This window comes from Oncorhynchus nerka, linkage group LG16, assembly GCF_034236695.1.
Source record: "Oncorhynchus nerka isolate Pitt River linkage group LG16, Oner_Uvic_2.0, whole genome shotgun sequence".
Taxonomy (NCBI): Eukaryota; Metazoa; Chordata; class Actinopteri; order Salmoniformes; family Salmonidae; genus Oncorhynchus; species Oncorhynchus nerka.
The window spans coordinates 9135757-9162402 of NC_088411.1; the positions used below are offsets into that span (position 1 = coordinate 9135757).

General features: G+C 43.7%; 1 protein-coding gene across 1 annotated transcript in view; it reads right to left on the reverse strand.

Annotated features, from left to right (window-relative positions):
• Nucleotides 1-26646, reverse strand: part of LOC115143991 (vesicle transport through interaction with t-SNAREs homolog 1A-like) — a 174511-nt gene that overhangs the window by 46152 nt on the left and 101713 nt on the right. Inside the window, exons 6-7 of the mRNA XM_029684546.2 lie at nucleotides 6793-6863; nucleotides 4484-4545 (exon numbers count right to left, since the gene is read on the reverse strand). Of these exons, the coding sequence (XP_029540406.1) occupies nucleotides 4484-4545; nucleotides 6793-6863 (133 nt within the window). The remainder of the gene's footprint in view (nucleotides 1-4483; nucleotides 4546-6792; nucleotides 6864-26646) is intronic.

Genomic DNA, 26646 nt, shown 5'->3' on the forward strand with positions numbered 1-26646 from the left:
GTTAATATTGCAGCACTGGGAAAGAGAGAAACTCAGCCAATACTGGAGGAACGGGTCTAAATTTGGAGATCTTCAGGACATCAGAGCTCCCTTCTCCCAGCGCTTTTCTGAGGCGGCGCTCTTTGATCTCCTTCCCTCCTGACATTGTTTGCAAATGTCACTTTAATGGGACTGGCAAACACGCGAACGAACGCAGCCTCGCTCTTTTCTCTTTCTCCTCTTCTTCTTCTTCTTTCTCTCGAAAGCCCATCGTTGCAACTCCACTTTCCAGTGAATCAAAAAGGGAGAGAGGCCTGTCTCCAGCTGCTTTCCTGAAGGGAGCGGGTGTGAACGCGTGCATGTGTGGACAAAATGTCCTAACAACCCAGGGTTTCTTTAACTGTCGTTGCATGTACTAGCAATAATAACAATCGATTTGGACATTTTATTAACAAAACGAGACATACTGTATATACACGTAAGGTTATCCTGGTCAGGATGCATGTAAGCCTGAACAGAATTGTTAGCTCTACCGCAGCACTGGTAGTCCAGTTTGCAGTGTATAAGCCCTGGCTCAAGTGAGCTAGCCCAGGTTGAGGGCTACTAGTGTAGTATAGCATTCAGTATAATATTAGTATAGAATATTGGCCAGGATGGAGAAAGTTAGCGAATGGGCTAAGGTGCGCTGCTCTTGCACACTGTCGGTCATTGGTGGGTTCTCTGGAGCTGAAGGGAGTTAGCATGCTGGGTCTAGCGTCACCAGGCCAAGTGCTGATCTCTTAATCAGTGTCCAGAGCGACCAGAGCCCTCCTCTGAAGGCTGGGGCCCCTGCCTGCCTCTGCCAGCCCTGCTAACGCCATGAATATGGAGCCCTTCTGCGGCCGGGGCTTGCTTATGTTTTCTGTCTGATATCTCGGCCCCATTCCCATTTCAAAGAGAGGTCCACCCAGGGGTTTGACTTTTTGATCTGCTTGGCGACTGACTCGACCACCTGCATGTGGGATCAGCCGCGAGCGAGAACAAGACCAATCCCTCCTACCCTGCCTCCCTTGCCCTTCACACTGCCTCCCCATCCAGCCCCACCTTCCCAGAACCCTCCAGAACCCCAGCGGTCATAAACTGGGTTTGGAGCTGCATCTTAACTCTCCGACCGCTCTGTTCTGCTGTGTGCTGTGGCTGGGAGGAGATGCTGGACATGATTGCCGTAGCAGCAGGAGTCGGCTCCGTTCCCACCACAGACAGTCCACCTCTGTCGGGCAAAGTCATGGGAGCCATTTTGTGACCGCAGTGTGAGGGCTGTAATGTCAGGGCCCCATGGCACTGAGATAACTGAGGAGAGAGCTGGGGCCTGTGGCTCCTCTAATCAGCCATGGCTTCCACCACCAGCCGATCCTTACACCCCTCAGAGGCCAGTGGTACCACCAACAAAGACCTCAAAACACAGAGACACTACTGCCTACTGCTCAGGTCTTACTGCCAGCATTCCTCTTCCCAAGGTCTAGCACGGGAAGGTTCAGCTTCCATCTGACAGCTTCCATCTGTCATTGAGGATATACGCAGTGTGATAATATGCAATCCTCTTAATGAATTGATATGATTCCGCAAGTTTATCGATATGACTCGACTGATATGGGTCGATGACTCAATCACGGGTCACTATTCCTGGATACCTCTTAAACACGACATTTGCAGATCTCCTGGCAGCTCGTCTTTGAAAAGAACTGCAGCTTACCAGCACCAGTGGCCATTGATAACGGGGAGCGTTCTAATTGTGCACGATCAATTTCATACCGCTTAACTCCTGATGAGTATCATTGACATTACTACTTAAAAAAAAAATATATATATATATATATATATATATATATATATATTAGCATTCAACGTTAATGAGATCACCATGACCATATTAATTAAAACCCTCAGGAGCCCAGATGATTGGATGAATAATTTAAGGGTGTGCTGAGGAAGAAGCCCTCCACCAGCCGACACTAGGCTAAGTAATTGAGGGACTATGACATGCCAGGGCATGTACTGTCGAGGAGGACTAGCATAGGACAGGGTTTAGTCAACTCCAGTCCTGTAGATTCAGGGTTTCATTTCAACCAATTAGTATCGTGGACATTAACTTATGCCGTTACAGAAATACTATTCGACTGTGTCACTAGACCAACAGCTAACTCAGAGGTGTGGATCTTAAAGAGTATTTCTTAGAGAAGTGAGGTTTCTATCTAAGTTTCATTCAGTTAATTAGCTGCCTTGAACCAAAAGAACAGATCTACTAATGAGTGTGTAATTGATGCGCAGCTGGAGTGATACCCAGCATTCATAGTTGCTGTCCTCTCCTCCGGATCAACCAGGAGAAACAGAGAAAGGAGAGGTGGAAAGACCAACGTCTCAACTTAAATCTGCTATGACGTTATCTTACCCTCTCTCTCGCTGAGCAATCCTGTCCTTTTTCACTCACTTTTTAATATCCAAGCAATTTCAGTATTGATCAAACTACATTACACATATTGCATTAAACTGTCAATAAAAAAATAAAAAAAGATTTATTGTCCCATACACCAGATAGGCACAGTGAAATGTTTTTTTTTAGCAGGGTCAATATGAGGTAAGGCACCCTCAAACAGTTAAGTTAGAAAGAGTATCAGTATTAAAAGTTGAAAAGGAGAGTAGCACATGAATACCAGAAGCTAATTTGCGCAGCACAGCTGAAGTTGCATAGCAGTAGAGGTTCCCCTACTGGCCTCATTCACATATAACAATATAACTCTTTTGCACACTTCTGGCAAGCTTAAAACACAAAACACAGCAAGCCGCCTAAATGAAGGTCGCCAACACCAACCCCCCCCCCCCCCCCCAAAACAGCACAACATTTTACATGACTAATAAAAATACAACAATCAAATGTGTGAAACCTACAGGAGTAAGTAACGAAATTCACAAAAACGGTAGACGGTCTTAATATCAAAACTACACCATGTGACACTTTTGTTTCTTTGTCCCCTTTCCTGGTTATAAATGACTTTTAGAGATGCAAAAAAACGTAAACAAAACCGTACAACCAAAGACTTTCTTTTCTCTAAACGCTAAAGGAAAGAGGAGTAAAAATGCTTGGTATTTGTCAAAAGAAGAATGGGAAGCCCCGTGAAGCAGAAAGCAAGACAGCGGTTGGGAAGAGGTTGGGGGTCCAACCAGCTTTAGAAAGACCTAATAAATCCTGATTTGAGAGTCGGGGCTAACCAGAGAAAGACGCAAGCCTGCGAGCGCTAGGCAGGCGCTACCGCTCTTAAATGCTACGTTTGATTAAGTCTTCCCATTAGGTGACAGCTGAACTTTAACATTAATATGATAATATTGAAATAAGTGGGTGTTATTTACTTTAGCGCCCGGGTGGAGGCGGTAGGGGGAGGAGGGGCAGCGGGGGTGGACAAGGGAAAGGAGGCAGGATGATGAATGATTTCTGGACAGCTCTGGGTGACACCAGGCGAGCCCAGGCCTCCTCTAATCAGACTTGACAAAATGGAGACCTATGCAGAAATATTGGTTACAGTCGGCGTCACAGCCCTGCCTGGTCTCCTGCTAGCACTCCCACACCGCCCGCGCCGGCCCCTGATTGTCTAAAGCCACTGAAGCATCTATTTCAATTGGCACTTCCTTCCTAGCACAGGGATTTTAAATTTAGCTGGTGTCATTTACATATTACTCTTAATCAAAAAACCACACTGGGAAATAAAAAAATAAAAAAAGAGAAAAGAAACAAAACCGTGGCGTCACGGTTCAGGGGTAGGCGCAGAGGCACTTTATAAAATGGAGATGTGACAAGACATTAAGCTGAGTGTGTGTGTGTGCGTGCGTGTGTGAGAGAGGGCGAGGGAGAGAGGGGGGGGGGTAGTATGCTTGTTAGTGCACGGATGTGGGTAAGAGTAAGGAAGAAAGAAGGAGAGAGACAGAGAGAGAGACAGAGAGCGCGAGTTGGCTAGGGGTGGTGGTATGTGTGTTTGTGAAAATTACGGACAATTTCGAAAATTGCCGGAGTGTACTGCGTACAGCTTGTGTTTTTCTTGTTCTTCGAAAAAGCATCAGGTATTGGTTGTCGGACAGCTCTTATACAGTATCATTCTGCATTAGACTGATGGAACTATACCATAGTTAACCGCAGAAAAGAGTTGTCTACATCACACACAACGTATGGGGACTTCGCATACTGTGCGCTCATAAGACAAGAGTCTTCGAACACATGGACATACTTTCCCCACTAGGATTATGGAGAACCACAGTACAGTATGCATTCAGGATGAATAAGATGTGGGTTTGAGTGCGCATGAGTTTCTGTACGTGCTTTATGACGCATGTACTTGCCACCTGTCTACACCGTATGACTGCCTATTAGGCCCTTCTCGAGTGCACTTGGGTCTAAATGAGCGGACGTGGCTGATGACACAGGTGGAGACATCTGCAGAGAGGTGCGTTAGAATCAAGGTCCCTACCTGCCTCTTACCTTCTCAGCATTCCCGTTAGGATGCGGGAGCTCTTGCCCAGGTTGGCGTCGGTCTCTCTCAGCTAGAAGCAGGGGGGGAGAAAGGACAGGTGTGACACAGAGACATACACAGTCCATGTAGGAGGTTGAGGGGGTTGAGGGGTGAGTGAGACTGGGGGAGAGTCTCTGGGGAAGAATGATGGAAATGCAGAGAATAAAACTGGGATAAAAATGAGAGACAGAAAAAGATTCAGAGAGACAAACAAAGAACGAGAGAAGGGCCCGTAAATTGAAAGATAAACATGTACGGTGGAAGGAACACACAGTGACTGAACACATTGTATATAAGGCATTGTGCAGGATTGGAGCCTTCAGGTTCGCTGTGGTTTCGGATTATTCCTACTTTCACATCTACACACTAATGGCACAATTGGATCCATCGGCAAAATGTTACTCTTTTCATTATTGTGACTGGTTCTTGTCCCCCCCCCCACAACTGCTTGCTTCGTACAAACAGCTAAGGGGTCGAGGTAAAAAGCAACATGGAGAAATGTCTCGACCGACGTCCGTGCTGTGTTGTACTGAACAGTACCTACGATGTCCCGTGCGCAATAATGAATATCCTTCAGTATCTCTTTTATCTTTCGCTCTCTTTTTGGGGGTCACATTTCTGTTTTTGTTTTCAGCCTCTGTGACACAAGGAGCGTGACGGACACCACCAGTCAAACGTTTGGACACACAGACTCATTCGAGGGTTTTTCTTTACTTGTACTGTTTTCTACATTGTAGAATAATAGTGAAACCATCAACACTATGGAATAACACATACGGAATCGTGTCGTAACCCAAACAAGTTCTGGTTACTACTCTCCTTTCGTTCGCTCTCTCGACGTGAGGGTTGTTCTGGCATGCTGTTTGGAGGACCGTGCTGGTTGCCAGGCTGAGCAGGCTCAGATGTGGTTCTGGGCGGGTTCGGGCGCTGGCTCTGACACCAGCCCCACAGCCGCCCGATGTCTCTCTCAAACCCCATGGATGGATCGCTCCCCAGAGACTTCCCACTTTTCTCCCAAAATACCACACTCTCTCTCTCTGAATCAATCTCACACTCTTTCCTTCCACTCTGTCTTTCTCTCACTTTCTGAATCAATCTCACACTCTGGCTGTTCTCTCATTCTCTCTCTCTCAGCCATATCAAAGGGCCCATTTATGAGATATAGCTTAAGATTGATGAGGCAATAAGGCAAACAATACATTGTAATGAAGTATTTAAGGAGCTAATATACTGTGAGGATTGGTGACGGGGCCTCAGTGGGTGAAGTTAAAAAAGGACGCCTACTTTTGTCCCCAAGTTCAAGGGTCTGCTGTCGACCTCCATTGATACCTGAAAAAAATCATTTCAATAAACTTTCACACCTGCTTTGACTGTAGGGAAAAGCTATGTCTCCTGCTGTGTGTGTGTGTGCGCCACTGCTTGTGAATGCAAGTGTGCGTCTCTGCATTTATGCTTAAACGATGCCCCCCAAACGCCTTCATCCTCTGTCTTTTTCATGCGAGAACGACGTTTACCGATCCATCCATCCTATGTGTCTTCACATCATGTTTTTCTTCTCCTATCCCCCCCTCCCTCTTTTTTTTTACCCCACAAACTGTCTTTAAAAGGAAGAGGGGGGCCTGTGCAGGCTCATGGGAAAGAGAAAACGAAGGAGAGAAAGCGAGGGACTATCCTCCTTAGCGGCAGGCAGACCTTTTGAAAGGAAATGTTTGATTTCCTTTGAAATCGCCTGCGAGGCCCACTGCCATGTTGTGATCTTAAAGCATTCTCCGTAGAGGGTGCCGTCAGAGGGCCCCTCCCCGTGCTGGGGCTCTCTCTGCTCTACCTGTCTGTCTGACTGTCTGTCTGTCTGGGGAGGGGGGGAGAGAGGGTCAGAGTCTAAAGCTCTAAGTGTGATAGAGATGAGAGAAGAAGAGGAGAAAGTGAGAGAGAGATGCAAGGCCTAATACTCAGTTCTTTATGCAGTCAGTGTGTGTGAGTGTTTGTCCGTCCGTGCATGTGTGTGCGCGCGTTTCTGTGTGTGGATGCTTGTGTGTTCAATTAGACAGTCTTACATCATCTTACATGGGACACACAATGCCTTCATGAGCACAGCGGTGGAGGTGGTGAACGTCCCTAACCAACCACAACGCCTTGTTGTCATCAGCCCTTTGTCCTTGCCTTCAATCCCACTGTCCTTCTAGCGCAGGCCTTTACACACTCGTTAGATTATGAAGGTAGCAGCTCGTGTCCTACGTGTGCGCGCGTGTCCTGCGTGTGCGCGCGCAACTGTTCTCACCCGGTCTCTGGATCTCTGGATCTTCTCGCGGTCACTGTGCAAGTTAGCCAGGATCTCTTGGCCCACTTGTTCTGAAAGACAAAAGAGAGGAGAAGCACAGTATAGGTAAGCATGGGTACGCTGTGCCTGGGATGCACCAGTCTTCCCTTTGATTCCTAACTGAACCTTTTCTGAGAGAAGTTGAAGCTAAGTGCCTTACTTAAGGACATGACAGCACTAAGCCCCGAACTTGAACCAGTGATTTAAGTCCATTTCTTAAGTGCTCTGCTTCTGTTGCCAAATAGTCTAGTCCACAGCTAAAGCGGATAGGCATTGAGGTGTGCATTAAGACCCACAGTATGTGCGAGGTGTTTGTGTGTGTAAGCTATTGTAGCAGACACCTGGCTTCAGCTTAACCAGCCCACTAACCTTAGAACATTAGAGAACATTGGGCCAAAAACCCATGTCTGGCCTAGCTAAGCCTTACTTAGCACAGCTAAAGTGAGCCTGGATCAGCTGTGCAACAGAACTATCAGCTTCGCCACCACTAGCAATGAATCCTAATGTAATGCCATATTCTTAGAATAGATATGGGCGGCTACACGTCAGGAAGGCCCGGAAATATTTTTCGGGGCATCTCAGACTGTTCTGGCAATTTGAAGATAGAAACGTCATTGGGAAGAAGGATGTTTGATATTCCTTTTACAGTTGTGTCACAAACCATTTTAGGGGTAATGATGATGAAAGTGGCCATTTTGGGTCCTTTTTAAACCTATACATGCCTCCTGTAAGACCCTATGATCTGTGAACCATGGATGATACAGACAACATCTGGGTGTGACTATACTCCTTCTAGTGTGCTCTAACATAATGTATGTCTAGATTCTGAAATAGAAATGTTCACAGTCATTTATTCAACGTTAAAAGTGGAAGATATGACCCATTTAATACAGTGCCTTCAGAAAGTATTCACACCCCTTGACCTTTTCAACATTTTGTTGTGTTACAGCCTGAATTCAATTAAATATATATTTTTTCTTGCAAAACAATACCCCATAATGACAAAGTGAAAATAAGTGGATACATTTTTGCACATTTATTGAAGATGAAATACAGAAATATCTTATTGTTCATACTGTACATTGGAGAAAGACTACCACTGAAGTATTGTGCTCAGTTTCTATTACCTTGTAAATGAAATTCAAATATACACCCCAGAGAAGTTTCTGATGCCCTCCCAATCACCCCGTCCCAATCCCTTGGATAGAGCCCCTCTCCACTCTCACCAATAACCACCATGGAATCTGAGCTATAAAGACATACAAGGAATAACTATTTTTATTTGATTTATTTTACCTTTATTTAACTAGGAAAGTCAGTTAAGAACTAATTCTTATTTTCAATGACGGCTTAGGAACAGTTGGTTAACTGCCTTGTTCAGGGGCAGAACCACAGCCCGGGTATTCAATCTTCCAACCTTTCGGTTACTAGTCCAACTGCCGCACCAAATACTTGACATATCCTAATCTGTCCAGAACTCATTCATATTACAGCAGGTTTGCAAATCACAAAAATACAAAAAAATGACATTGTTGTATAGTTAAATCCTTCCTTCTCTCTCCCAAGCCAAACCCATCCCTCCCTCTTCACCTCCCCGGTTTCTCCCCCCTTTACCCCACCCAAGCTTTCCCCAACCTCCCATCCTTGCCCACCCAAGCTAAGCTTGTCCCAACCTCCCATCCAACCTCCCATCCTTGCCCACCCAAGCTAAGCTTGTCCCTACCTCCCATCCTTGCCCACCCAAGCCAAGCTTGTCCCTACCTCCCATCCTACCTCCCATCCTTGCCCACCTAAGCCAAGCTTGTACCTACCTCCCATCCTTGCCCACCCAAGCCAAGCTTGTCCCTACCTCCCATCCTTGCCCACCCAAGCCAAGCTTATCCAAACCTCCCATCCTTGCCCACCCAAGCCAAGCTTGTCCAAACCTCCCATCCAACCTCCCATCCTTGCCCACCCAAGCCACGCTTGTCCCTACCTCCCATCCTTGTCCACCCAAGCCAAGCTTGTCCAAACCTCCCTACCTCTCAGACACACTAAAGGTTTCCGCATGCTTCAGATCGACTGGCGCCTAGCTGAACTCTGCTAGCCGAACCAAATGAGTGTGCTCGCATACTCCCTTAAAAGATCTTTGCTTGAGAAACGAGAGCAAATTGGCAGTGGTACCTTTTGTCCTTTTTGAGACACCATAGCCAGTATACACTTCCTCAAAATAGTTAGAATTGATCTAATCTGTCATTAATTCGGATGTTTTTGCAGAGGAGATCTTAGTCATGCAATTTTACATTAACATGATTGGAGCAGTATTTTTCAATTAAGAAATTTGCTTGAAAACGAGTCATCACTCACTGAATGACAACAAAGACTATTGTTATAACCTCAACCCGGCACAGCCAGAAGAAGACTGGCCACCCCTCAGAGCCTGGTTCCTCTAGGTTTCTTCCTAGGTTCCTACCTTTCTATGGAGTTTTTCCTAGCCACCGTGCTGCTACATCTGCATTGCTTGCTGTCTGGGGTTTTAGACTGGGTTTCTGTATAGCACTTTGTGACATCGGCTGATGTAAAAAGGGCTTTATAAATACATTTGACTGATTGGTCAACAGTAGGGATTCTTCAATCAATCACCAACAAAGGGGCGTAGACTCCGGCTACGAAGTCCAAAACAAACAAAAACGTCAGAAAACAGTGTCATAATATATGCACGAACTCTAACGAACTGAATCAGCTGGGAAGCCTTCACACCCATCTATCGACTTACTCATCCATTTCCGCCCAACATATACTGTACCCCATGCATCCACACACCTATTCTCTCCCACCCTCATACACATATTCACCATCCCATTCTCTCTCTCTCTCTCACACACACACACACACACACACACACACACACACACACACACACACACACACACAATTAGCTATGTACACACACGGCCTTCCGCAGAGGGGTAAAGGGGATCACCCTTTACCCATCTCTATCTCCCACTGTTCCATCTTTACTTCCGTCTCTCTCTCACCACGCACACTACGTTTGTTAAAGTACATTTCCATCTACAGTACCTGACTCTCTCACCTGACCACAGTCACATTATTGACAGTTATTGAATGCTATTTTCAGTGTCTATGTAGTCCATTGGCATAGGCCACTTCTATCGTTACTTCATAGAGAAGAACAGTTATTTGAGGAAAGTAGATTATGTTGGGGGGAGGGGGAAAGGATATGGTCTCAATTTACGATAAACTCAGTGCTCCTCTATAAAAACAAAGTAGCCTATCGCTGGCCCAGATTCACACACTGAGGCAAAAAAAAATGGATCAAAGCGGAAAGAAAGTGGGCTCTTCACGGAATAGCAATGTGGGCATTCATTTCCTGATTCCGCTTTGTTCAAGTTTATTTGCTGCTAATCTGTGAATCTTTGAGTGACAGTAGGTTGTTTGAGATTTGCACAGATTGGAAACGTTGCAAGTTGTCAAATGAGGGTTTGTAAGTATTGAAAAATTCCAAACTTTTTGTTAATGTCATTCATGAAAGCACACTTTTAAACAAGATAAATTCATTCATAAAACATTTTTAAAAACGACTTATCAGCCATTAACGGAATGACCCTTGTATCTGTGGTGCTGCGTGTGTGCCAGTGAGAGTGGGCCGTTGTTGCTCGAGGAGAGAGAGAGAGCGACATTTCAGCAGCAGGTTCAAAATAATCACAGGCAGATTAACTAGATCACCAATTGAAAACATAACCAAGCGAGAGAACTGCTACAAGTTAACTATAGCTAACTAAGCATTCATTTTGTTGTTGCCTTTCCACCTGCACTATAGAGCCTAAATAAATCTGCACCTTTGGAAAGCTGGGATTCCCCGCTATTAAACAATAGCCATGTCATTGTGACAACATTAAACATATTCTAATAGCCTAATTGACAAATTACTTAATGCGCATAGATCTCCCCCAAAACATGAATATTTGGGCCTTATATATAAACATGTCTAGTCAGATACCTTGCTTTGAAACAGCCTACCTTCTCAATTTGATTTCGGACTTATTGAATGAAGGAATCATTTTATAAAGACAAACGTATTTGGTTGTAATGTTGAAAAAGCCAGTCCTGCACACCTAGGAGCTCTCCAGATCGAGGGTTGACCACATGTTGATAACATGTGACTAACAGTACAGTTCTATGTGGGGGGCTAAGTGCCTTGATCAAGGGCACAACGGCAGGAGGTGGTAGGTCTACATGGGATCAGACAAAGCAGCTTTCCAGGTTTAATAATGCTTACTTTTTCCATGTAGACTATATTAATAGTCATGAACATATGCGTTAAAAGTCATAGAGAAGTCATGGAAAATGTGTATAAACCATTAACAGTGAATAATCAGGTCGTGTCTATAGCATAATGCCATTTGTGAGTTTCGGTGAACATAGTCTAATGGACAGTTCCTGCACTTCTTCCATCAATACCCCATAATGCCAAAGTGGAATTATGTTTTTCAAAATGTTTACAAATTAATAAGAAATGTATAACTGAAATGTGTTGAGTAAATATGTATTAAACCACTTTGTTATGGAACACATAAATAAATTCAGGAGTAAAAAGATTTCTCAATGACTACCTCATCTCTGTACCCCACAATATACAAATATCTATAAGGCCCCTCAGTCGAGCAGTGAATTTCAAACAGAGATTCAAACACAAAGAACAGGGAGTTTAATGGCTGTGATAGGAGATAAATGAGGATGGATCAATAACATTGTAGTTCCTCCACAATACTAACCTAATTGGCAGAGTGAACAGAATATAAATATTCCAAAACATGCATCCTGTTTGCAATGAGGCACTAAAGTAAAACAGCAACACATTTGTGGAAGAAATGTACTTTGTGTTTAGGGCAAATCCAACAAAACACATCACTGAGTACCACTCTTCATATTTTCAAGCATGGTGGTGCCTGCATCATGTTATGGGTATGCTTGTCATCGGCAAGGACTAGGGAGGTTTTTTAGGATAAAAAGAAACGGAATAGAGCTAAGCACAGGCAAAATGCTAGAGGGAAACCTGGTTCAGTCTGCTTTCCAACAGACATTGGGAGACAAATGCATCTTTCAGTAGGACAATAACCTACATCACAAGGCCAAATATGCACTGCAGTTGTTTACCAAGACGACATTGAATGTTCCTGAGTGGCCTAGTAACAGCTTGAAACTCTATGGCAAGACATGAAAATAGCCATCTATCAATGTTCAAAAACCAACTTGACAGGAATTGAATCATTTTGAAATGAATAATGTGCATTGAACAATCCAGGTGTGCAAAGCTCTTAAGAGACTTACTCAGAAAAACTCACAGCTGTAATTGCTGCCAAAGGTGTCATTATGGGGTAATCACTCTGTCATTATGGGGTATTGTGTATCGATGGGCGAGATACATTTTTTAGGTATTTATTTTGAATTCAGGCTGTGGAATAAGTAAAATAGTATGAATACTTTCTAAAGGCAATGTAGGTCTGAAAAGGGCCTAAAATGTCCACTTTCTCAAAAACAGTTTGTGATACAAATGTAAAAAGCATATCAAACATCCTTCCTTCCAACAAAAAGTTTTATGTGAGAATTGCCAGAACAATCTGATACAAAATAAATATTCCTGGCGTGGAATTGCCCATATATAGAGTGCATTCGGAAAGTATTCAGACCCTTTGACTTTTCCACATTTTGTTACATTACAGCTTTACTATAAAATGTATTAAATAAATATTTTTCCTCATCAATCTACACACAACCCCATAATGACAAAGCGAAAACAGGTTTATAGAAATGTTTTCAAATTTATAAAAAAAATATGGAAACACCTTATTTACATAAGTATTCAGCCCATTTGCTATGTCCCTCGAAATTGAGCTCAGGTGCATCCTGTTTCCATTGATAATCCTTGAGATGTTTCTACAACTTGATTGGAGTCCACCTGTGGTAAATTAAATTGATTGGACATGATTTGGAAAGGCACACCTGTCTATATAAAGTCCCACATTTGACAGTGCATGTCAGAGCAAAAACCTGAAAATAGCTGTGCAATGACACTCCCCATCCAACCTGACAGCACTTGAGAGGATCTGCAGGGAAGAATGGGAGAAACTCCCCAAATACAGGTGTGCCAAGCCTATAGAGTCATACCCAAGAAGACTTGACGGTGTAATCAATGCAAAATGTGCTTCAAGGGTTAGAAGACTTATGTAAATGTGATTTTTTTTCTTCAAATGTTTAAAAAATAAGCTTTTGCTTCTTCATTAATGGGTATTGTTTGTATGATGATTAAAAACATGATTTAATCCATTTTCAAATAAGGCTGTAAGGTAACAAAATGTGGAAAATGTCAAAGGGTCTGCGCATACTTTTCGAATGCACTGTACTTAGAATAAAACAGAACTACATGCAATTCTAGGAATTTTATCCAACAATTGCAGAGGGTGAATTGTATGCATTTTAAATGAGGTAATATAGGTAAATATTTTCATTTAACATTTTTAACAATTGCTTTAATAATGGCTTAATTTGTATTTGTAATGTATCCCCAAATCCATGTGTATGTGTGTATAGTGCGTATGTTTGTGTTGCTTCACAGTCCCTGCTGTTCCATAAGGTGTATTTTTATCTGTTTTTTTTAAATCAAATTTGACTGCTTTCATCAATTACATGATGTGGGATAGAGTTCCATGTAGTCATGACTCTATGTAGTACTGTGTTCTGGACTTGGGGACTGTGAAGAGACCTCTGGTGCATGGGTGCCAGTAGTTCAAACAGACAGCTCGGTGCATTCAACATGTCAATGCCTCTCATAAATACAAGTAGTGATTAAGTCAATCTCTCACACACTTTGAGCCAAGAGAGATAAGACATGCATATTATTAATGTTAGCTCTCTGTGTACATCCAAGGGCCAGCCGTGCTGCCCTGTTCTGAACCAATTGCAAAGTCCCTTTTTGTGGCACCTGACCACACGAATAGTCGTCCAGGTGCGACAAAACTAGGGCCTGTAGGACCTGCCTTGTTGATAGTGTTAATAAGAAGGTAGAGCCGCGCTTTATTATGGACAGACCATCTTAGCTACTGTTGTATCAATATGTTTTGACCATGACAGTTTACAATCCTGGGTTATTTATTTTAATTTAAATTTATTTAACCTTTAACCCCAGTTAAGAACAAATTCTTATTTTACAATGACGGCCTACCCCGGCCAAACCCTCCCCTAACCCGGACGACACTGAATCCTATGGGATTCCCGATCACAGCCCAGGATCGAACCAGGGTCTGTAGTGATGCCTCTAGCACTACGATGCAGTGCCGTGGACCTCTGCAACTAAACTGGGCTCTTATATCACTTTAATTCCAGCTCTCACAACAGTATCTCAGGCAGTACAACTACATCCTGCTACTGGACTCCAATCAGCAGATGCAATATTCATATAAAACCACTTTCTTTGAAATGCTGCTCTTCTATCATGGATGTAAACACATTAAGCACACTTAGAAAACATTGCCAACAAGGCGCCTGACAAGCTCGTCAGTGGTCACTGTCATTTCCTGGTCCCTTGGGTTAGACGGAGAGAGAGAAAAAAAACACACCAAACAAACAAACCTAAAAAAAAGCTCCCACCGCTGCCACCAACTGTAAGCAGGTACTGTATTGGGGTAAAAAAAAATGAGGGCGGGAGAAAAAAAGAGAAGTGAGGAATCTTTGCGCGGATCAAAGACGACCTTTCAAACACACCAAACAATCCGGCGTAAACAACGCACTGCTGAGTAGATTACACTACACAGGTGCGGCACTGTGGGGAAACGCCGCAAAAAAAGGGCTACATCTGGCAGCTAAACAAGATAGAAAGGAGAGAGCGCAAAGAGAGGAGGAAGAGAAAAAAAACGGTCGGTGGGGTGTGTGTGTGGGGGGGGGGTACGCTGTCGAATGAGTGACGCTTGTACTCCCTTTCCTCTCCCTTCTATTCCACCCAACGCGCGCACAATGTCTCTTTTTGCCTTCATTAATTTCTAATCAGGGACGAGACAGATTGAAGGATACACAGATTAAACAGTGCAGTCAGACAGTCACATGTGACAAATAGGGCAGATTAAAAGACTGAATACAGGTATTAATAACCATAATAATACAAGCACCCCCCCCCCCATCCCTCCCCATGTCCCCTCCAAAAAGAACAAGGAATAAACAGGGAAAGGAGGTGTGGCAGGAAATCTTCTGTAAAGACAACTAAGCGCCTCTATCCGTCTCTGTCCGGGATGGGGCTTAAAACAAATGAGGGTGACAGTGCTATACAAGTCTTTGGCGTGGAGGAAGACCGAGAGCGCATTATTGGTAAAGCACACACTCCAACTGAGAAGATGGATGAGGTCGTTGCAGAAGAATAGGGCCCAATGGCATCCTGCTGTAAAGACTCTGCTGCTGGAGCGGTGCTGAGTTGACATTAAGTCCTTGGTTGTAGTGTACAGGGCCTCGCTCTGAATGATACACATGTAATGAAATGTTTAACGGAGTCCCCTCTCTCAGAAATGTAAAAGTTGTACTGAAGAATTTGCCTGATTATAAACACAAATAATGCCCTTGAGCTTTCAGTAAACAGATACACAACTTTCGGATTATGGTTGAACTATGCCTCTTGTAGCTTCCCCAAGAGGCTAAAACCTCTTGATTAGGGCCGCAATGTGTTGAACCAAATCTAATCAAAATCAAATCATATTTGTCACATACTTTGTAAACAATCAGTGCAGACTAACAGTGAAATGCTTACTTACAGGTCCTTTTCCAACAATGCAGAGTTAAAGATAAAACATTTAAATAGCTAAACAAGGAATAAATACCCAGTGAATAACGAATAATAACATGGCTAAATACAGGGAGTACCAGTACAGAGTCGATGTGCAGGGGTACGAAGTAATGGAGGTTAGCTACGTACATATGGTAGGGGTAAAGTGACGAGACAACAGGAGAGATAATAGACCGGTAGCAGCAGCGTGTGTGGTGAGTGTGAAAGTGTGTGTGGTGTCAGTATGAATGTGTGCGTATGCTGTGCATGTGTGTGGGTGTATGTGTAAGTATGTGTGGGTAGAGTCCAGTGTGTGTGGCGTCAGCATGCATGTGTGCGTATGCTGTGCATGTGTGTGGGTGTATGTGTAAGTATGTGTGGGTAGAGTCCAGTGTGTGTGGCGTCAGCATGCATGTGTGCGTATGCTGTGCATGTGTGTGGGTGTATGTGTAAGTATGTGTGGGTAGAGTCCAGTGTGTGTGGGTGTATGTGTAAGTATGTGTGGGTAGAGTCCAGTGTGTGTGCGTGTATGTGTAAGTATGTGTGGGTAGAGTCCAGTGTGTGTGGGTGTATGTGTAAGTATGTGTGGGTAGAGTCCAGTGTGTGTGGGTGTATGTGTAAGTATGTGTGGGTAGAGTCCAGTGTGTGTGGGTAGAGTCCAGTGTGTGTGGGTGTATGTGTAAGTATGTGTGGGTAGAGTCCAGTGTGTGTGGGTGTATGTGTAAGTATGTGTGGGTAGAGTCCAGTGTGTGTGCGTGTATGTGTAAGTATGTGTGGGTAGAGTCCAGTGTGTGTGTGGGTGTATGTGTAAGTATGTGTGGGTAGAGTCCAGTGTGTGTGGGTGTATGTGTAAGTATGTGTGGGTAGAGTCCAGTGTGTGTGGGTAGAGTCCAGTGTGTGTGGGTGTATGTGTAAGTATGTGTGGGTAGAGTCCAGTGTGTGTGCATAGTCAGTGCAAAAAAGGATCAATGCAATTATTCCAGGTAGCCGTTGAACAGACCTACTTAGCGGGGGGGGGCCCTTCCTCGGACACCGCCTGGTATAGAGGTCCTGGGCGGCAGGTACCTCGGCCCCAGTGATTCACTAAGGCTGCTATAGTATCTTAACAAGAGGGTCTCCTTTCTTATCTTTTTCTTCTTTACAAAAACAAAACAATCCGCTCGCCTCACTTTTCAAACAATGAAACCGGTTAAGCATTCGATATAATGTGCATGGCCTAACAGAGACGCATAAACACACAAAGAGAGCGAAAGACAACCGCCCAGGCGCATTTCAGTGGCTAAGAATGGGCCTTGTGGATTCAGGTTTCTTTCCATTCTATTGGCAGTGCTGCTGAGAGGAGCCGTGCGCCTGTCTCTCTATGAGAGGCGGGCGGAGTCAAGGTTTCCGAGAGCGCGCCAGCTATCTAACGCAGAGCACCACCATTGTGCACCTTTAGAGGATGTTAAATCAAGGTCGTCACTGGCGGTGCGTTTATCCTTGAGAGAGGCAGACAATGACAAAATGAGGATGAATTACTCCATATGGAAAGTCAAAAGCGTATCAATTTCCACGAAGGGTTCAAATGAAATGCTTCCACTTTAAACGTCTAGGTCAGCTAGGCTACATGTACCACAGCCACCAAAATGGATTAAGTGCCATCGCTTCTATGACTGCTAACACAACTACTCATCCTCCAACCACTACTGATGAAGGTCATAAGCACTGCACCAACAATGGTGTAGACAGCATCTCCCCCTGGATAGGTATGTTGTACATTCATTTAATTGCCGGGCCTCTGTGCTGTAAAATCCGTCGCAGTTTGATGAAGTGTCCCCAGAGCCGACAGACTGTAGAACACATTAAAGAATCTCAGCAGCCAGGTCCACAAACTCAAAGATAAATATTTCCCTTAGCTATGGGACATTCCCATTAAGAAATCCCTCACCATACACACACACAGACCATTAGCTATGTACACACACGGCCTTCCCCAGACGGGAAAAGGGGATCACCCTTTACCCCTCTCTCTCTCTCTCTCTCTCTCTCTCTCTCTCTCACCACGCACACTAAGTTTGTTAAAGTACATGTCCATCTACAGTACCTGACTCTCTCACCTGACCACAGTCACTTTCAGAGAGTTAGGGTAATGTTCACAAATTGACAAATCTGTTACCTGGAAAAGGGAGCTCTCATATCGGCTAAATGTTGAATTCGGCTTTAGAAAACCAACAAAGCTACTGTGGAGGAGGATGAGAGATGGCTTTTCTAATAAGCATATTTTCCCCTAATGGCATTCCGTCCTGCAATCAGTAATAAAATAAAGACCCCCCCCACCCCCCAAATCCATTTCCATGTAGCCTGTACTTAAGCTCTATCAATACGCAAATAGGTCACGTTAAAACTGCTGTATTAGATACTATCACCTGCATCTGTAAATCTCTGATGAGGTTTTGACTCGACAGATCGTCAGCAGGCTTCCAACCCACACTGGTTCGTTACACTACAGACGGCACTGTGTCAACGCGCGTCAGAGTTCACGACAGCGAAATATCCAACGTGGATTCACATCTAGGTTACGGTGCGTTAAGGCACCATCATAAACAGCTGGCGTAGACAAGGCGTGAAAGAGAGCGTCAGAGTGAGAAGTGTAAAATAGAGATTGGATCAGAGTGAATTAACAGACCGTTCGAAAAAGGATCACAGAAAAGTACGATTCAAAATAACTCCACATGTATAATAGACATTTTTGTCAACATCAGCTACTATTTATGAAAAGTCACGACCTCAACAAAATGGCGCGAATTGAACACTGAGCTAAAGAAAATCCACGTCAAATTCAGAATCACTAAAACGTCTCTCTACGCTCAACCACCAGACAGAACAACCCTAGGTTATCCAAAACACAGGAAATGATCATTTCCTGCTGACGATCCGGACTTGTTGCTCGTTAGCATATAAAATATTCCCCTCCCGTTTGAACGGCTATTAACTATTTAAATGACCCTGGCGCTAAGGCCTTGCTCAGACTCGCTTGCTAAACATCCATATCTCCCAAAGGTCCATTTAACAAGTCTATTACTCTTCTCACATTATAAATCACACCACCACTAGAGAGCAGGACTTTATATATTAACTCACCCTCTCAACAAGAGATTAGCAGAAGTCATCATTGTAGAGGGTACAAATAGAGGTACTAGATAAGACCCAATGGTGTGCTGACTGAGTTTGCCTCAATCAGATACTGAGACAAATCAACTGAGCAGTATCCAGATCCATCCTTCCACCTTCCCTTTGGTTCTATGGCCTAGTGTCGGTGAGATGCATTGGGTCTCACCACATCATCACACGGTTGTCCACATCATACTTCTATGGAGCAATGGGAGAGAGAAAGGCCAGTGTAGGCCAGTATAGATAATTGTAGCCCAGGCCAAAGAAGCCCAGTCAAGGTAATTACCATAAGGTTAGAAGTCTACTTCCCAGCCAGTCCATCCCATCCCAAGACAACCCACCCCAGCCACCATTCCAGGGGCCCCTCCCACTCCTCCCTCCACAGGCACACACATAATTGGACACATCATCAATTTTACAGGAGCAGTTTTTAGAGCAGTTCCACCGTGAGATGTCTGGGGCCCCTTTTTCTTTCTCTCCTTTTCTATCTTTCCTCTGCTCTGGTCCCTCTCTCCCCTGAGCTGAAAGGGTACAAGCCCTGACAGCGGTAACACTCTGAGGCTCAGCACAGCTCTGTTTCATTAGCTGGTTGAAACCACTTTTTAAAGGTTACCACACAAACCTCTATCCGGACACAATCCACACAGACAAAGGAGTGAAAACGACCCGAGGGAGTTGTGAAGGTAGGTGGAGTCTGCCACTGTCTCACATGCAAGCACAGACTGACACACACAAGCCCCCCCACACACACAAGCACAGACTGACACACACAAGCCCCCCCCCCCCACCACACACACACACAAAATGACAAATTCTGCATCCACTAAACTCTTTGGCTGGAATACCTGGGGAACAAGTTAGCTTTCTTTGTACACCGTCTGGAATATTTTCCTTACACTCATCGAAGTTGTTCACACCACTTTCTGTTTCAAATGCCGAGCCCACAGGCCATGTGTCCAGTCTTGGTCATATCGGCTGACAAAGTGAAGTAGGTAAGAACCAGGTCATTGGGGGTGATGCAGCATCTGGACAATCTCCAGTGTTGTGACAACTAACTAAGGTGAAAGCACCAATTTGTAAGTCGCTCTGGATAAGAGCGTCTGCTAAATGACTTAAATGTAAATGTAAAACTAACAATAAGAAGGAGCTATATTCACCTTCACCTCAGTACACTGCATCCCCTGAGTATGACCCCTATTGTGTGTAGTCAGCATTTCCCTTAAACAGCAGCGGAGGGATAAGGTGTATTCTGAGCTGGCAGCCCATCTGAGGGGCCTTTTCTTGAACGAGTTTCCATAGACGTGAGCAGACAAGGGTGTACACACCAAGCAGGCTGACCAGCCCTGCTGTGGGCCTTCGTCTGCACGTGGATGTTTGCTATGAGCAGCGGTGTGGTAGGCAGCCAGTCAGGACATATTTCTGGGGGCCTTTCTTCACTCCGCGCCGGGCCGTGTTTTATTCATCGCCTGCGCCCTGACCCCGCAGATCTCCTGTTCTGACAAATTACTTCTGATTAAGACAGATCTCTATTAGTCAGCCACTCAACTTAGCCTATTCATCATCCCACCCTTTCCCCTGCTCCCCCTCCCTCCCTCGCCCGTCCGTCAGACCGGAGCAAGACGCAAAGGAAATGTTCCGCCGCGGTTTTAAATGGCTGATTACGGACAATTGGCGGATGGAGAGATGTAAGGGAGTCTTATGGGTGATAAGACGCAGGTTTAATGGGTATAAATGACCAGGCTGACTAGGAGGACCAGCTGGTAATAGAACCATTTGTTTCAGGCAGAAAATGGGCAGGGAGAAAAATGAAGGCTGTTTTTCTTCAATTGAACTCCCTCGCTGCCTCGAGTTCAAACACTCCTGTTCCCGAATGGACTTTTAACAGTGAGGTCCCTCTCACTCGCCATGAATGAGAATAGATGAGGCTCGAGAGCGGTGCGGTTGTTTTACATTTATGAAATTACTCCGTCAAGCACACACAGATGCTGATGTGGACATGGCCACAGACCAGACATGTACACACAGTCAAATACTCAGGCACAAAGCAATGCACCAGCTTACAAATAAAAACCAATATTAAAATGTGAGGGAACTTTAACGTACATTATAAACCGGGTAGTTTGGGTCCTGGATGCTGATTGGCTGAAACAGAATTTCAGGTGTGTGTATATCAGACAATATACCATGTGTATAATATTTTACTATTCTATTTTATATTGGTAAGCAGTTTATAATAGCAATACGGCACCTCTGGGATTTATGGCATATGGCCAATATAGCACAGCTACGGGCTGTATCCAGACACTCCGTATCGTGCTGAAGAACAGGCCTTAGCCATGGTATATTGTTCATATACCATACCTCCTCGGGCCTTATTGCTTAAAGATGCACTATGCAGAAATTGCTAAAATTTGAACAGTTCGCCTAATTTCAGTTTATGTGACAAAACAAGCAAGTATAGTGTAGAGAATCATTGTACCATCTAAACTGCTGTGAAATATATTTTCCATAAACAAAAATATTATATTTTCAGCTGGTGTACAAAACCGAAAATAAAAGACGAAAAAACTAAACTTAAGGGAAGCATAGAAATAGTACTTCTTAGACATTCTTTCAATGAGAATGACATATCTATATCACACATTTCTATGTGAATCTGGTTAGGTCGCCCAAAAAGTTACATATTGCAGCTTTAAGTATCCCAATACACTACTTGTAATGTAAAAACTTAAAAACACGTTGTACTGAAGACAACTTGAGGTAAAACTTCTGAAATCATAAACTCCTAAGTTAAAACAGAGCAAATACATAAAGCAGCTCAATAGCTGTAAAGTCCTATTGTTTAAATCCCAAAACATACTGACTAAATTAACCTGAACCACAATAATGGGTAACAGGGGGAGGAGAAGGAGGAGGGGGTTGCTGTCAGCAAATTGCCTGGAGTTAATCAACCCAGTCTTCCTGAACCATCCAAATGAAAACTAATGGACTTTGGGCCACGCTGTGATTGCCTCAACACACTTACAGAAGTAAGATGGGAACGACGCCTTACAGGGCCTTCAATTAAAAATGTTGAATTTCCACAGACGGCTGGTCAGGCCATACATCTACTGTATCCACGCAGCCACGAAGGTCAATTCTATGGATCAAATGGACTTGACTGATTAATTCCATTTCCACTGCTGCCGGAATTATTTGCACGCATTGATTAAGGTTGTGGTCAGAATGCGTAGAAAATGCATGAAGTGTGGAATTAAAAGCAACCTACAAATAAGATTAAATTGCGTAAATATTATTAACAGTGCTGGTACTCTTATCTTACAATGAACAAAAATATAAACAACATGTAAAGTGGTGGTCCCATATTTCATGAGATGAAATAAAAGACCACATACATTTTCCATATGCACAAAAAGCTTATTTCTCAAATGTTGTGCACACATTTGTTTACATCCCTGTTTGTGAGCATTTCTCCTTTGCCAAGATAATCCATCCACCTGATTGAAGTGGCATATCAAGAAGCTGATTAAACAGCATGATCATTACACAGGTGCACTTTGTGCTGGGGACAATAAAAGGCCACTCTAAAATGTGCAGTTCTCACAACACAATGCCACATATGTCTCAAGTTTTGAGGGAGTGTGCATTTGGCATGCTGACTGGAGGAATGTCCACCAGAGCATTTGCCAGGGAATTGAATGTTTATTTCTCTACCATAAGCCACCTGCAACATCATTTTAGAACATTTGGAAGTATGTCCAAAGTATGTCAGAAACAGTCTTAGGGAAGCTCGTTGTCCTCACCAGGGTCTTGACCAGACTGCAGTTCGGCGTCGTAACTGACATCAGTAGGCAAATGCTCACCTTCGATGGCCACTCGCACGCTGGTGAAGTGTGCTTTTCACAGATGAATCCCGGTTTCAAGTGAACCGAGTAGATGGCAGACAGCATGTATGGCATCATATGGGCGAACGGTTTGCTGATGTCAACGTTGCGAACAGATCGCCCCATGGTGGTGGTGGAGTTATGGTATGAGCAGGCATAAGCAAAGGACAATGAACACAATTGCATTTTATTGATGGCAATTTGAATGCACAGAGAGATACCGTGACGAGATCCTGAGGCCCATTGTTGTACCATTCATCCGCTGCCATCACCTCATGTTTCAGCATGATATCGCAAAGCCCCATGTCGCAAGGATCTATACACAATTCCTGGAAGCTGAAAATGTCCCAGTTCTTCCATGGCCTGCATACTCACCAGACATGTCACCCATTGAGCATGTTTGGGATGCTCTGGATTGACTTGTAGCAACTTCGCACAGCAATTGAAGAGGCGTAGGACAACATTCCACAGGCCACAATCAACAGCTTGATCAATGCAAAGGATGTATTGCGCTGCAAGAGGCAAATGGTGGTCACATCAGATACTGACTGGTTTTCCGATCCACGTCACAACTTTAAACATTTTTTTTTTTTAAGTATCTGACTGGGAATACAGATGCATATCTGTATTCCCAGTCATATGAAATCCTAATGAATTTAATTAAATTGTCAAAATATAAAATGTAAAATCTTTGAAACTGCTGCATGTTGTGTTTCCATTTTTATTCAGTGTATATACACACACAAGCAGCATCACAGACAACATAACAAACAACCGCATCAGACTCCTTTCAGCCCATTGTTGGTAGTGAGGAAATAACTAAGACATAGCCTATGAAAGTAAAGGTGCCTTTACAATAAGCTTTACAGCTAATTACTTTCAGTATGTGGTTGGGAATAAATTAAAGATGGTCATTTGTGTAGTGGACAATAGAAATGACTATCACAGTACAAACTACTGACATAACACAATAACCATCTCACAGCTGACAAATAGTCTCAATGTGGAAAGACGACGAAAGAAAAAACCTACGAGGAAGACTGGAGAAGACGAATACATATGAAACAAGGATAAATACTCCTAAACTTGGAAGCAGCAGAGGGAGGTATACCCGCAATTAAAAACCCCAAACATCTCAATTCCTCCTAATCAAACGCAGCATCCCTTCTACCCTCCTCGGGCGGAACACACAGTGGAGGAAAGAAGTTTGTCAGTTTCGCGAAACGGACTTGAAGAAAATACATGAGGGGAAGAAGAAACTTGACGTTACGCCGTTGCCATGTCCACAGTTTAGGAACGTTAATAATCGCTTTACTCTTGATTAAAGGCTTTTATGTCTCTAATCAGAAAGTTGACAGACAGATCAAAGCGTGCAACACTATTTTTCTTTGCCTTTTAATTATCTATAAAACACCACACCTCGGGCTGCTCTTCCCTGCCTATCTCCTCAAACTCTCGGCGAAAGACGGCAAAGGAAGATCTAACACTTCTTAACAGTTCATTATCCAATAAAAAGGGGGGAAACAACGAACACACTCCACACACACACACCAGGCACAACCATTTTGAAGAGCTTTAAAGCAATCTTCACAATTAGCGAAGACCTGGGGAGGCCTGTGTTCCTCTCTTTATTGGCGCGTCCCAATTTGAAACGCCTTAATTGTGTTTGTCAAAACGGACGCGCCGTCACCCTCATTTGCATGTTTTGACAGGGCCTGTCGTGATTCAAGCACCACCCCCCCCCCCATCGGAGCTCAGGGAGTATTTAGCAAATTTCAACACCTACTGATTATTCTGTTAATAACTCATTAATTTGTGCTTTGTTACAGATCCTTTCCCCCTCCCCAATCGTCGGAGAGTTAGAGTAAAAGTGAGGCAAACGATACGTTTAGTTGTGCAATAACTCGTCGCTATGTGGCCATCCTGATTGAATGTTTATATATATATTTTGTAACCTTCATTTAACTGGGCAAGTCAGTTAAGAACAATATCTTAGTTACACCGGCCAAACCCGGCAATTGTGCGCCACCCTATGGGAACTCCCAACCACGGCCGGTTGTGATACAGCCTGGATTCGAACCAGGGTGTCTGTAGTGACGCCTCTAGCACTGAGATGCAGTGCCTTAGACCGCTGCGCCACTCGGGAGCCCAATGATGATGATGCTGTTAACCGTTTCTTGTTGTGATCAACATGATTCAACTCTGTATCGCTGTCTGTTTCTGATTGACTGTTCTTAAAGGGATTTACATAACACCAGAAGCTCTTTGGTCTTTTACACCCTAAGGCAAGAGCCAGGGCCCACTCTTTCAAGGTTTTGAACTGACCTCAATGTTCCTCATCCCATTCATACAGGCAATGCCAAGAAGCACCCAGACTCGTAATCCAGTTCTAATCAAATGAAAGGCAAATCGACAAAGAACATTCCATTCCCCCCTCATCAACAAACTCGCTAAATAAACATAGCACCACGTCAACGATATGTAAAACAAGTGTGCTCGGAAAAACAAACAAACAATCTACAGGGACGTAGGACTGTCGGCGGTAATTTAACGAAGGAGGAAAAGGAGGGCGTGAAAGCAAGACATCAAACATTAGCCTGAATGGAAAGCACAAGACGATAAGCGTCAGAGCGCTGACAGAAGCTGACAGTTATTAACACTTAAGGATTCTTTTCTCAAACTTTGAATTCATTAATACTCATGAGAGCAGTGGAGTGTGTTCCCAGAACACAGAGAGGGCTTTGGTTGGACATAGTTCATAGTCAGCTGGAAAATGACACAGTGAGAACTGCAAAGGCCAACAAAGTCTTTGTTCAATAGCAAAGACCTTCCTCTATTGTGTGCTCTCCAACGTTGCTTTGAAAACCTACTCATACAAATGGATTATGATTTGACAAAAAATAAAAAGGAAAATGGTGCCCAAAGAAAACACTGAAGTTTAGAGTTAAACAATTTGTCGTGGTGACGTAATGGCAAAAAAAAAAAAAACATGACAGAGACACGAAACCCATTTCACCCAACAGAATGATGAATTTCTAAATGCTTACACATGTATTTAATGGTAAAGGTTGTACATCCGTTATCCTGGTGCCTGGTCACCTTACCCCTTCACATGTCTACCTCTATCACTCCAGTATCCCTCCACATTGTAAACACGACCCTGTATATACTACGCTTACTTACTTTCTCGTGTTTTTGTTCTACCTTGTTATGCTTAGTACTGCATTGTTATTGATTACTGCATTGTTGGGTTTAAAGAAATTTCACTGTACTTGTGCACGTGACATTACAACTTGAAACTTTATCAATGACCACTAGCTAAATGACAAAAAGGTTTGCCCCCATGTCAGTGGCTATTACAAATTCCTTTAGGCTACGCTTGTTTATCACTGTACCTAAGCTTACATAGTTCATGAAGTGATCGACGGTGACCTTTCTGTGGCCTTCGTTGGCCATGAGGTTGCACAACAGTTTAAGGTGACCGTGGCTATTTGTTCCACCAAGCAACAGCAACGCTTATGACTTGGTCAGAACACTAGATCTTTGTGGCCGCTCACAACAGCAAGTTTGTCTCTCGCTTTGGGGTTAACACACTTCCCTACTCTTGTGAGAGCCCAATAATACAGCTATTATCAGAAGGATATGGGGCATAGAGGGGGCTCACAAGAGAGAGATGCATCATGTGCCTCATTTAACAATGAGCACAGCCACGGATATGAAGGACAATTATTGTCATTGGCCATTATTGTTATTTTTCTCCTGAATGAAATGGCACACAAGTTTATAAGTAAAAGCGCATTGTCAACGTAATCCAGAGCAAAACAATTGAAAATGTACAATGTGTTGTACATTATGAACTGGTTGGTTCGAGCCCTGAATACTGATTGGCTGACAGCCGTGGTATATCAGATCGTATACCATGGATATGACAAAACATTTATTTATACTGCTCCAATTACTTTGGTAACAAGTTTA